At 31.7% G+C, this 13,127-nt stretch overlaps 2 protein-coding genes across 2 annotated transcripts in view; both read left to right on the top strand.

Moving 5' to 3' along the window:
- LOC106467354 (negative elongation factor B-like) overlaps positions 1 to 3,326 on the top strand; it is a 26,370-nt gene extending 23,044 nt beyond the window's left edge. The window contains 1 exon segment of the mRNA XM_013927701.2: positions 2,515 to 3,326. Coding sequence (XP_013783155.1) covers positions 2,515 to 2,646 — 132 coding nt within the window. The 3' untranslated portion in view covers positions 2,647 to 3,326.
- A 5,179-nt stretch (positions 3,327 to 8,505) lies between these two features.
- The window catches only part of LOC106467351 (SH2 domain-containing protein 3C-like), a 27,463-nt gene continuing 22,841 nt past the window's right edge, over positions 8,506 to 13,127 (top strand). The window contains exons 1-3 of the mRNA XM_013927697.2: positions 8,506 to 8,650; positions 11,554 to 11,657; positions 12,707 to 12,818. Coding sequence (XP_013783151.1) covers positions 8,617 to 8,650; positions 11,554 to 11,657; positions 12,707 to 12,818 — 250 coding nt within the window. The 5' untranslated portion in view covers positions 8,506 to 8,616. The remainder of the gene's footprint in view (positions 8,651 to 11,553; positions 11,658 to 12,706; positions 12,819 to 13,127) is intronic.

The following is a 13,127-nucleotide window of genomic DNA, read 5'->3' on the forward strand; positions in this document are numbered from 1 at the left end:
CCATTTATTTGTCCAACTCACTAATGATCTAAATCCTTTTGTAAATCAGCAGCATCCTCTTTACAGCTAGCAATACCTAAGGCCTTAATATCATCTGGAAATTTAAGTAGTTTATTGACTATTCCTTCATCTGTATCATTGATGTAAATCAAAAAGAGCAAAGGCCCTAAGACTGAGTCCTGAGGTACCCCACTTGTGACATTAATCCAGTTTGACTGAACTCCATTTGTAACAACCCTCTGGTTTCTTCTGTCCAGCCACTCTTCTATCCAATTTGCTAACTTATCCCCCAACCTATAGAGATAAATTGTTTTTACAAGCCTTTTATGTGGCACCTTGTCAAATGCTTTCTGAAAATCCAGATATACCAAATCTACACTTAAAGAATGTTAAAAAATAGTGTCCAAAATATTTAAAGCAAGATTTTCCCTTAGTGAAACCATATTGACTATCCAATAAAATTCTAAACTTTGTTAACTGACTGCAAAACATCTTTTAACAGATTTTCCAAAACTTTTCTCACAACTGATGTAAGACTAATGGGTCTATAATTACTGGGACAATTTTTATCACCTCCCTTGAAAAGAGAAGTTGCATTAGCTAACTTCCAATCCTCTGGTACCTGCCCATTATTCAAGGACTGACAAAAAATAGTAGTAAGTGGCTCACATATCCAATTTAACCTCCTTCAAAGCCCTTGGGGAAATATTATCTGACCTAGGAACCTTATTTTTTAAACTTCACAATTTTTTCTTAACCAGCTCAGAATTAATACAGTCATTCAAATTTGATGACAAGTAACCCACTTTGAGACTAACAGTGCTTGGAGATGGTTTGAATGGGTAATGAAGAAAAACTTTAATATAAGTTTAACATAATAGCAAATATACAACATCATTAAAACCATGTCGAAACATTGTACATCTGCCGTTATGTTAAACTTATATTAAAGTTTTTTTCATTACCCATTCAAGCCGTCTCCAAGCATTATTAATGAAGTCATCTTTTTTTATCTCATTTCCATCTATCACCTGTTCAAGATGTGGAATACTGCTTAAATTTTCATTAGTAAAAACCAAAGAAAAAGTCAATAACCCAGCCATTTCATAATCATTAGATACAAGCCTTCCTTTATCATCCCTCAAGGGTCTTGCCCCCATCCTAACATTTTGTTTACCCTTAATGTATTTAAAGAAACCAGCCAACCTTTTCTCATACATCCTTATTGATGTCCTAATTTTCTGTTTGATCAACTGTCTTGATCTTCTATAATCTTCTAACTCTCCTGTATACCAGTTAATTTAAATTTCTTAAATTTATGATGCTTTTCTTTAATTTTATCTCATAAACTCTTTGTGAGTCAACCTGGTTTTATATTTGCAGCTACCTTTTTCTTTCTGCATGTTTTTGCTCCAATTCTCCCCAACACATCTTTTGACCAATGAAAATTTGTTAAACCAGTCCTACTGTCTAATATTAGAGGAGAGACATCTGTGATACTTTCTGTGTACCTTACACTAATAAAAATATCATTATTATAGTTTGACCAAAACCTTTTTAGACTTTAGTTAATTTGTTTATAATTAACATTATATCCAAAACGTTGTTTTGTGTAGTTCAGTAACTGTGCATGAGCAGCTTTCTAGTACAATTTTTAGATTTTCCGCATTGTGTTTAAGTGAAGTGATTTGAGGCATAATTCATGATGAAGAAAAAAAGCATATTTTGTGTTTAAATTGATTTCTTGAACCTACATGTTTTCCTAACATCATGATGTTAATGGTGATTAGAACTTTGCCATCTTAACTAATTTCTAGAAATTACATTCATTTACCTCATATTGCTTTTACTTATTTGGAAATGAAATTCTTGAATTATTTATGTTATGAAAACTAGGAGAAAAAGCTTGTATAAAGTGAAATACTCATCTCTGCTGTTCACTGCTCATACTGTTTAAATTTTGTAGATGTTGCTTTAGTCATGTGTGTTTTTAGTCTTCATCTTTTATTAGGGGTGTATTGGTATGCTCAGTATCTTCATCTTAGATTAGACAAATGTTTTGGTACATTCAATCTTCACTTTAAATTTGGCATATATTTTGTTATAGTCAGTCATCATTTAAGATAGATTTGATTTATTCATTCCTTATCTTAGATCTGAAAAACTTTCTTTATTTTGGATGTTTTCTCAAAGTAATTTGGTAAAGGAAAATTGGTATACATGATTCATGTCAGTCATTAATTAGCTGTAAAACTGTTAAACCTTTCTATTTCACTTCATTAATTTTAAATTAATTAGTTCAAAAACCAAGCTTATTTTAAAGTTATCTTAACATTAGGGTAGCCATAACTAGATTTCTTCTGTAAAGAATAATTATTTAAATTAATTTTTTTAAATTCACCAGTCTTGCAATAAACAAAATTACAACTGATGTATTAATTGTAAGAGAAAGTTTTTTAAAAAGTAGTTTATATTACTTTACTATTTCTCATTTCTTGATTCTCTGTTTTTCAGCAAAATCCAGTAATTCAGTCAAAGTTCCAGTCTCTTGAAGAAAAAGTTTTGATTCATCAACCTTCATCTTCTCAAAATCAAGATACCATAGATTCCCCATTACTAAATGTACCAACTCCAGCTAATGCATAATAGAAATTTTTATTTGCCATTCATCCACTTTGCTACAATCTTTAGAAAATTTGTTGTTGTGTATCCACTGCTACTGCAAATGTTAGAAAGTTTTATGTTGTTGTGTACTCACTTCTGCTACAATCTGTAGAAAGTCTTATGTTGTTGTGTGTTTACTTCTGCTACAATCCGTAGAAAGTTTTGTGTTTGTGTGTGTATCCTCTTCTGCTGCAATCTGTAGAAAGTTTTATATTGGTGTGTATCCTCTTCTGCTGCAATCTGTAAAAAGTTTTATATTGGTGTGTATCCTCTTCTGCTGCAATCTGTAGAAAGTTTTATATTGGTGTGTATCCTCTTCTGCTGCAATCTGTAGAAAGTTTTATATTGGTGTGTATCTAACTCTACCAACATTTCTTAAAAAGTTGTGTTACACTGCTGTCTAAAGTTGTTATATATATACATATCCAGTTACACACTGCTGCTATGTTCACATTAATTTTCATGAAGTACAAATGTGTTATTGTGTTTTGTAAGCTTTATTCTATATCAAGGTATTGTATCTGCTATACTATTGCATATATGTTACTTTTGTATATAAATGTTCATTTCCTGACTTGATGGTACAGTAAGCAAGGCTGAAATAGTCATGTACTGCTCAGTGTTAAGAATATCAGAAAGTTTAATAAAATATTAGATATGGTTACTGTGGCTTTTACTGAATGTTAACGTGTTTTGAAAAAACCAACCAAGAATTCAGAAAACACAATGCTAAGTTGAATACATTATATTACATATACAAATCAACAACTACAGCCAATGTAAAGTTATGGTGGAATAGACTATGATTATGACATTCATAGGTAAAGTTATGCCATTGAAGATTAATCACTTTTGGGTAGGGTATGTAACAGCCCTTTCTCGTGGAAAATATACACTCCAATCATAAAGATGTGTTCAAAATTGGGATATCCTTTGTACTTAATAGCATTAGAACTCAAAAGAATATTGATCAACTTGGGGCACCAGCTATGGTGAGGAAATTGTGGCATTTTGTAACAAGGGTCAGTATTAAAAAACATCCACATGTTCCAGACAATGGTATTTAACATAATCAAGAAATATAACCAGCAGCATTAGGATTCACCAAGATAAAGCTTTTGATCGTATCTCCCATTCAATGATCGCATATCCCTAAGCAGCTGATGACTGAAACAGGTATTTATGTTATTCCATACAAAAACATGCTGTTTAAGTTGCAGGACACAACTATGTATTTCTGTGTGATTGTATTGTTGAAATGACCACTGGGAGACTGTGCCTCATACAGTAGATGAATTATGGAAAGCTAGCAGTGAGTATTTGTGTGCTATGTATATGACAACCTTTCTAATGGAAACTTTGCTATTGTCATGATGCATAGTCATCAGATAGAGCATGAGCGGACTTAACAACATAGACTTTAACAGTACAATGAGGCTTCAAAATTGTTTTAATATAATGTAATGAATCCTCTCTATAGTTAGAGAAGTGTCTAAAGATGTATAATGGTGGAAAAAAAGTCTTTTACTAGCATATCAGATAAAGTTAAAAGTAAATATATTTTTATTTTTGATGACGAGGAACCCACTTTGAGACTAATAATGGCTGGAGATGGCTTTAATGGGTAATGAAGAAAAACTTTAATATAAGTTTAACATAACAGTAAATGTCATCATCAGGTATATTTTTAGTAAAATATTCAGTTGTCAAATATTGGAAATTCCAGCAGTGTTAAATTACAGTATTCTTTTATTGATTTGTTTCAATGTTTTCTAACAGCTTTCTCAAAATGCCAGAAACATAATTAAAATGAATTGTACAGTTACACACATTAATTGTAAGTAATGTTTGAAAAGTTCCAGTTCATGTCAGTCTTGTATGCTCTGTTTTTACTTTTATTTCTTTCATATTTCAGAATATAAACTTTAGACTAGTGAGTTTCCAACCTCATTTTAGTAGGGTATTTTGTTTTCCCAAAGTGCATATTCTCACTTTGAGTAGTTTTTGGCCTTTCCTCATTAGGTCTTCTTCTTCTTAGTCGGTTAACTCCAATTTAGTTAGGTCAGATGTTTATGTGACAGTTGTGGTTCCTATTGATATGTTCTGCTCTACACTTCCATCTTAAGTCTGTCTCTAACTCTCAGACAGTGTGTGATAATAGTGAGTATTCATTCTCCTTGTGGACTATTCCTTGTTCTTTTGTCCTCATTTTTTGTATCTGATATTGTTATACCATTGAGGGATTTTTTTTTAGGATTCCATGTTTTATGTAAACTTTTCCCTCTTTACAGGCAATGGGCATTAATTTGTCTGTTTTCTGTTCTTTGGTTATAGATGCCTTACTGGCTGCTATGAATAATAAATTTTTGACTACCTTCTCTCTGCTTTTCAGTTTTGTGTGTTCTGTAGCTACTGTGGGTGTCTCTCACCTTCTGTTATATATTCTCTGTGGCCATTCAAGTCTTTTGTTTATTTTATTTCAAAGAAGGTCTGCTGTGGTTTACTTGTCAGTATTTGTTCAAGTTAGAGAGTTAGTTATAGCCCACTTCTAGTAACTTTGGTAATGTCACTCGCTTCCACTTTTTTTTTCTTGTCATTAATATTTTTTATCAGATATTTTTGACAACACAATTATATAAATGAGGTGAAAACTCTGATGAGGCCTATATATTTTCTACATAAACCCCAAACTTTTATATTTTTCACTGTAAACACTGAATCATCACTACTAGAGACACCTGGGTACCTAATTGAGCCAATAAAAGATATACAAAAGTACTTATCTCACTCAAATATGCTCCAAATGTTTGCTTTTCTTATCCAGAAATTGTTGGTGTTAAATTATAGTCTTAAGACTAGTTTTCACATCATTCTTTGTATATATTATTCAAGCATCAAATGTGTTTTTGGTTTGGTTGGAAGTTTGCAAAAAACAACATGAGGGCTATCTGTGCTAGCCATCGCTAATTTAGCAGTGAAAGACTAGAGGGAAAGCAGCTAGTCATCACCACTACCAATTCTTGGGCATTTCTTTTACCAACGAACAGTGGGATTGACTGTCACACCATTCTTTTCAGTGCTATATGCATCATTTATATCATTTGGATATTTTACAATATAAATCACTTGTTATATACTAGAAGATATAGGTACCATCGTGTACACCACTAGATGATAAAACCAGGTATATGCGACTTATTTTGTCTCTGTGGAGGTGATCTTACATCAACCATTCAGCATAATGATTTATTTCATTTCCACAAACATATAAGTAGAATGCACAACAGTCACATCTCAGATTCCCTTTACAGCTATAGGCTACTTTTATAAATGTATGTTTTAAAGCTTAGCCAGATCATATACATGTGAAATCCAATCCAATGGATTTGATCTATAGCAGTCATAAACAATCTAGTTTTGCCTATTTTTGGTTGCCATGTGTCAGTTGAACCCTCTTTATCACTGGAATAATTTACATGGTTGTATGTCTGAATGTTGAGACAACCAGAAACATCCCATTCTTCTAACTGTATTATCTTCTTTGGCACAATAATCCTTTTGGCAATGGCATAAGGAGCCAGCTTATCCTTTAAGATAGTTAGATGGCCATCATTCGCTTGTTATCTACAGTCTTTACAACTTAATATGGCAAGACGCCTGTTCTAGATATTCACTTGGTAGGTGGTCAACAACCACTTCTCATCTACAGTCATTAGAACTTGATCTTGTGACAAGACGCCTGTTCTAGATATCCATATACTAGTTGCTCATCATTCGCTTCCCATCTACAGTCTTTAGAACTTGATATGGTAAAACACCTGTTTTAAATATCCACTTAATATGTGGCCAACAACCACTTCTCATCTACAGTCATTAGAACTTGATCTTGTAACAAGATAGCTGTTCTAGATATCCATATAATAGGTGGTCATCAACTGCTCCCCATCTACAGTCATCAGAACTTGAAATTTTTATAGGATGCCTGTCCTAGATATCAGCATAATAGGTTGTTTGAGCATTATGATAAAGAAGCAATATTATATACTGCTTTGAATGATAATCATCTTGAATATTTAATAGCATGTACTCTGCCCCACTTTCTGGAAGCTGGCTGTTTGGCAGCACGTGGTGTTTTGTGTGAAGACAAAAGTTTACGTGTTAATTCTCTTATAGGAATAACTGCAAATAATTAGCAGCTGGGCTATTCTTGTCAGCGAATCAGATAATAACTGCGAGCGGTCACGTTCTTAGTTTTCACACATCCTGCTAATAAAATGAGGAAGGTAGTGTACAATATGAGTTTGGGTATTTAAACTCAGATTTGTGTGTATCTTCAACTTCTCACTCTTGGAGAATATACTGAGCGGCAAGCGATCTTTGTACAAAGACCCGCGCTTCGATGTACATGAACTGCTTCTTTGATCTCTGTTATTTTCGTAAAAGCAAAACCCCGGATCGTTGTATTCACGCTCGCATAAAACTATTTAGTTATTCTCAATGAAAGACAATAGAAAGAAGCGCCCTCAAAAACGATTAAAAACAATCACTTAAGGTTTCATTGTACAAATACTTGCCTTGATAATTTAATTTAAATATATTATTTTACTGTAGCTTTAGTCAATAGTTAGTTTAATGATAAACATATAATTTATAACAGAGATTCGATGTATATTTTCAATAAATAAATGTTTTAACGTTGTTCGATCACCTGTAGGCCTGACATGTATACCTTTATTTTTTTCTTTTTGAGAGTGGTATATAGTATGAGTTTGAAGCCTAGTGATTCTCAAGGTATAATTTGGTATGTTTTCGTTTTTTTATAGATACACATATATATGTGTGTGTGTTCAAGTAGTGCTATTTGCAGTAATTGTGTGTCTTTAAAACCAAGTTAATAATTATTGATAACCATTACAATGTTTACAAAATAATTGGATCAACGAACCTTTTTAACTAAAAGTAGCTGACCACAACCAAATATTATAAGTAAACTAGTTTTCGATTTTCTACATTTTATTAGGACTGTCTGAAACATTATGAAACTCCTATGAACTAATGTATTGTTGCGTCATCGAGGTCACGTGACTGGTGTGGCGCCCTCTAGTTTCTAGAACTATCCTGTACTTTGGCGAATGTTCTAGTTCTTACTAGATATAGGGTAGGCTGGTGTATAAAAGAGGGGAATGTAATGTGTGCGTAGACAGTGAGTAACTGAACTGCAGTCGGAAGTATTGTTGACGTTCGTTGATTAGCGTTTGTTTTAACGCGATTGTTGAAGTTGAGTGTATCGGTAAAGTTATATTAGGAAAGAATAAATCAGTTTTATTAAGAAAGGACTTGTGTCGCTTAAGTTTCGTCGGAACGAAGTTACGGAAAATTAATTAACAAACGGAGACGTAACAGTATGATTTAGTCCCCCCCTCCCCATTTTCATACCTTCTGATGGCAGTAGGTTGATGAGCCTTTGATTACTAATATTAAACATTAACAGCCTAGGACAACCTATATCTCATTGAGTACATTCAATAAGCTAATTGCATAGATAATATAGGTGAATTCTCCCAATTTTATAGTAACCTTTAAAAAACAAAAAACTTTACAATTCAGGTTTTAATTTTGTTGAATTATTATTTGTTAGTTCTCCAAGGTATACTTCACTGATAAGCATAAGAGTGTCTCTTATCTCTTGGTAACTTGAACCTTGTCTCGTTTGTCCTGTGACGTGGATATTGTCCCAATTTTACACTAATGTACTGTTGATTACTCAACTTTTCAAATTGGGAAACATTCTTCCTCATACCTGTAATTAATTTAAGAGCACGTTTGTGTAATTTTGTAAGATAATTAATGTTTAAAGTCACTTTATATTAGCGATACAGAATATACTTTGGTTGATATAAATTATCTCCAGTTTTTATACTTTTGCAGAATTTTTTATAATTTTATGCCGAAATGGCTACGCAACGAGGCTTAACCGAATTAAGCAGTAAGTCATTTTTCTGTTCAACTTACAGTTTTTAAATTTATTATGCAATATCATTAAATTATTTTTTTATTGTAAAAATAAAAGAAAAGAATTTTGTTTAGGTATTTACAAAATGAGTGAAAACTTTTATCATTTAGAATTAATCGAGTGAAAATAGCTATGCGTTTTTTAAAAGTCTTTCGTTATTTCGTGAAATTGATGTATCATAATCGGGTATTTCTATATAATTTAATGAAATTGATATAATATCTAGAAAATGTATAATTTTTATTACCCTACTAATCCTAACAGCAAGTGTTGTAATTGTTTATATTGTTTGGCGGGTTATTTTGGAATATCTGGTAAATAGATGAATGGAAAGTTTATCCTCTTAAAGATAACGAAAGTGTTTCATTTCTTTAACCCTAAGATGTATAACTTCTATAAGTTTCACGTAACTAACGATAGGCCTAAGTTCACAAATAAATAATATCTCAATAGAAATTCCATTTAATTGCCAGTTTTCTCGTACAATCGATACTTTCATATTTCTGTTACTTCGTTGAACACAAGAACTCCAAATGAACTAATTAATTTCTTAACAATCGATGAATAATCTCGACTAGTTTTTTTTTTGTTGTTGTTTTTAATTATGCACAAAGCTACACAAGGGCTATCTGTGCTCTGCCCAACACGGGTATCAAAACCCGGTTTCTAGCGTTGTAAGTCCGCAGACATGCCGCTGTGCCACTGGGGGCTAATCTCGACTGATACGCATTTATATCGTTTCTTAAACATTCAAGAAATTTCTAGTCACTAAGCCTCGAGCTCATCACATGACGTAGACAACTACCTCTAGACAAAAACAATGCAAGTTTCTAAATTAGAAAAAAAACAACAATAAAAAAAACAGCCTTCAACACAAGTTATAGTTTTATATTTGTGAAAAATAATAAAGTTTAGTACATAATTACTATGAATGTTCTTCTTTGTCTGGATTAGTTTCCCTTCCTAATCGTATTTAACAAGATCTAGGAAAAAATACACGATCGTATATATATCATTTCATATCTGTTCCTAATAAGTTTCCACATTTCTTGATCAATCAGCACCAAACTTGAAACGGTGATACAGGATGACATGAGGAAGGTCATGAGAAGGGGTTTTGGGATCCTATTCTAATTTCGAAAAACTACCAAATCAGCACAACTTGACATAGTGATACAGGATAACATGAGGGGGTTTTGGATCGCCCATCTAATTTCATATTAATAGAATTCTTGAAAACGTTGTCTTTCTCTTCAGTATTGATACATTTATGTATTTTTGTTGCACTTTTAATGTTTATTATGTTAAGTAAAATAAAAAATAGAAGCACAACTTCTATCCTTTTAAAAAAAAATTGTGAGTTTTTAAGATTCCTATCCTTTGTTACAAACGAGTTTTTATTTTACCCATCCAACAAATGGGTACTACAGTTAGTTCCTCAAAAGAAACGTTATTTCTCTGTAACAGTATGAGTGTAAACGCATGTAAGCTGTCATTACAAGAAATGCAATCAACATAGTAGAGGGAACAAGACTAGATTAGCTAAGTTGTGACTTTTAATCTGGCGCAACGACTAATATAAAAAAGTGGTTTGATCTATGTTTTTCATCGCAAAGTCTTGTAATCTTGAATTATTATATATTCATTTACTTCTTAATTACATTGTCAACTCTATTACAATTTTTAGTCAATTCTGAAACTCCGTATGGTTTATATACAAATGGAGAAAGGAGTTGGCTGTTTTTTCCGTTATTAACACGTGAATTAAGAGTCTGAGTACAGATGTTTGTTTCATGGACTTAAAACTGACCTATGTGTCCCGATAAAATATCAAGTTCAGATCACTGTCGAAGAGTGTCTTTATATATGTATTAATGCAAAGATTCTGCAGTCTCTGACTTGAAACAATTTAGGTACAACCCAAGAATGGTGGACGGGCATGTAATTTCATCTGCATGGCCTAGAGAAAAATAGTTTTTGGAATGATGCCGCGTAAACGCATAAGTACTTGAAGGTGTGGTTAAGGTTCCCTTAAACTGATTTGATATATTCCGCACACATTTTTTATAGCTCTCATAGGCCCCCTGGTGGGCAGTGGCCCCTGAGAAAATACACCCCCCCCCGCCCAAACTCGTATCTGTGTATCTGATTTGCCTCGAAGAAATAATGAAACAATAAGCGAAATACTGAAATACTTGTAACATATTCTTTCATTCAAAAATTTCTATTCAAAATCGGTGTCATAGATTTAGTAATTTTAACTTTCACTTTCTAACTCATTTTATATGTGAGAAAATTTCTAGTTTCTCTGAAAATTTGATAAGTTTGAAAATCTCTTCTTACTTATGTTTAATATAGACTGTGTTTTTGGTAACTCTTTAATATGTGTATATATATATATAGGGTATCTATAGAATCTCTATGTATTGAGATATTAAAGATAAAAGATATATACGTGGCAAACGCTGATTGAAAGTACATGTAACTTCATCCTTATTATTTACTTTGATTTAAAACTTCAGTATATGTAATATTGTTCTAGAGGCTACGTAAGTTATTAAATTCCAAAAAATACTTCGTTCTCCCCACCCCTCCCTCTCAACTATATGTTATTGTGTGGGTGATTCCTTGTAGAGATATAAGTACTCCTGTATTGTGGTCGAATGGAAGCCATAAAACATTTTAAAATGTTTAACTCGTGAGAAGTTAAGCACTTTAAATATTTTCATTAAATTATTCTAGGATTACTGTAAAGAAAATTGAAATGAAATTTAAAATTATTTAGACATTATCCAAAGTTATATTAAGAGTATGAACATTAAATATTTCAATATATTCGTTGTTTTTCAGCATATAATCGTGTTTATGCTTTACAGGCGACAGCTCTAACAAAAAACCACACTTGGGTATTAATCCTTGGCTCCAAAGTCTTGAACTCTTTGAATATATCGAGATTTTTAGCAAGTTCAAAGGAGTAGAGGTAAGGCACATTGTAATTATAGTAGAATGTTTTAATTTTTTGTTTATAAACATAAACAGATTTTATGCATCATGTTATTCCAAAAACTAAGACAGTGAAGATTTGACAAGAAGGAATATTGACAAATGACTAAGGCGATTATCTCATTTGATAATTAAATACTTAATTATTTATAGGTGTTACATTTAAGTAGTGACCAAGTTTAGAATTCAAGCCAGAATGACACAGAAGTACTTAACTGAAAACAATGGCTGTAAGTAAACAAAGAAAGCTTCCTGTAGAACATTTCATGTATTGAAATGCCCTGAAACAATGTCTATAAGTTAACAAAAGAAAGCTTCCAGTAGAACATTTCCTGTATTGAAATCTAAAACACTGAACAAAACTGATCGCAACAGTCAATCTGCTACATGTTTTCTAAACATATCCCTAACAACCAGATAAGAAATACATTTGAACTTGTATCAAATACAGCTTTTCTAAACGTGTCTACATATCAGTAATATTTTGTTTTATTTATGATCAGTTTAGCAGTTCCATAATTTTGATATGTATACGTAGATTTTACGCCCAATTTTGTTAGCTATATATCTTTCGTAAATCTAGCAGTAATTTAATGAATAAAGGAATCAAAATACCCTTTATATTTAAATGTTAATTAATGACATAATTAGTCTAAATAGGCCTTAAGTTTTGTATAAAAAGTATCATCATATTGATATAACATGAATTTGTTGACATATGGATCGATTTAGTTTAAAAGTATGTTTTTACATGATATGAACCTCTTATTTAGCCAAACACTATCTATTAATAAACTTTAATAGGATGAAAGCTTCATTCTCTCTCGATTAATGCGATATCATAGTTCTTAATACGATTTAAACCTTCTCATCATCAGAATAATCTTATAAATTTTAATAGTATAAAAACATCCATATCTTCTCAATTATTATGCAATTAAACTGGAATATGATGCTCACACCCTTGAAATTTTTATGGTATTTAAACGTAAAAGTTAATTAATTCCGGGCTATAAATTATTTTAGGACATTATATACATGTCAGAAAGAGACTTGAAAGAAATAGGAGTGAAAAATGGAGGACATCGTGCCAAGATTTCATCATCTCTGATTTTATTGCGAGAAAAATATGAAAAAAGTAAGTTGAATTAGAAAAGCATATCAACTAAAGGCTGTTATCTATAGATATTAAACAGTTTCATTTCATGTTTTTACAGCTGTTGTTTTGCTTTGAGTGAAACAATATACATAGTAGTTTGTTTATTGTGGTAAAATACACAATTATATATATACAATGGTTTATTGAAATTAAGTACAAGATCACGATTATGTACAAGTTTACAAAAATAAAATTCAATATAAGCTCACGATAAAAAAAAACAAACTCAGAATTATATATATATATATATATATATACACCTGGAAAAAAGTTAAGCATCCCTAAATA

This window comes from Limulus polyphemus, unplaced genomic scaffold (genome assembly GCF_000517525.1).
Source record: "Limulus polyphemus unplaced genomic scaffold, Limulus_polyphemus-2.1.2 Scaffold2581, whole genome shotgun sequence".
NCBI classification, from domain to species: Eukaryota; Metazoa; Arthropoda; class Merostomata; order Xiphosura; family Limulidae; genus Limulus; species Limulus polyphemus.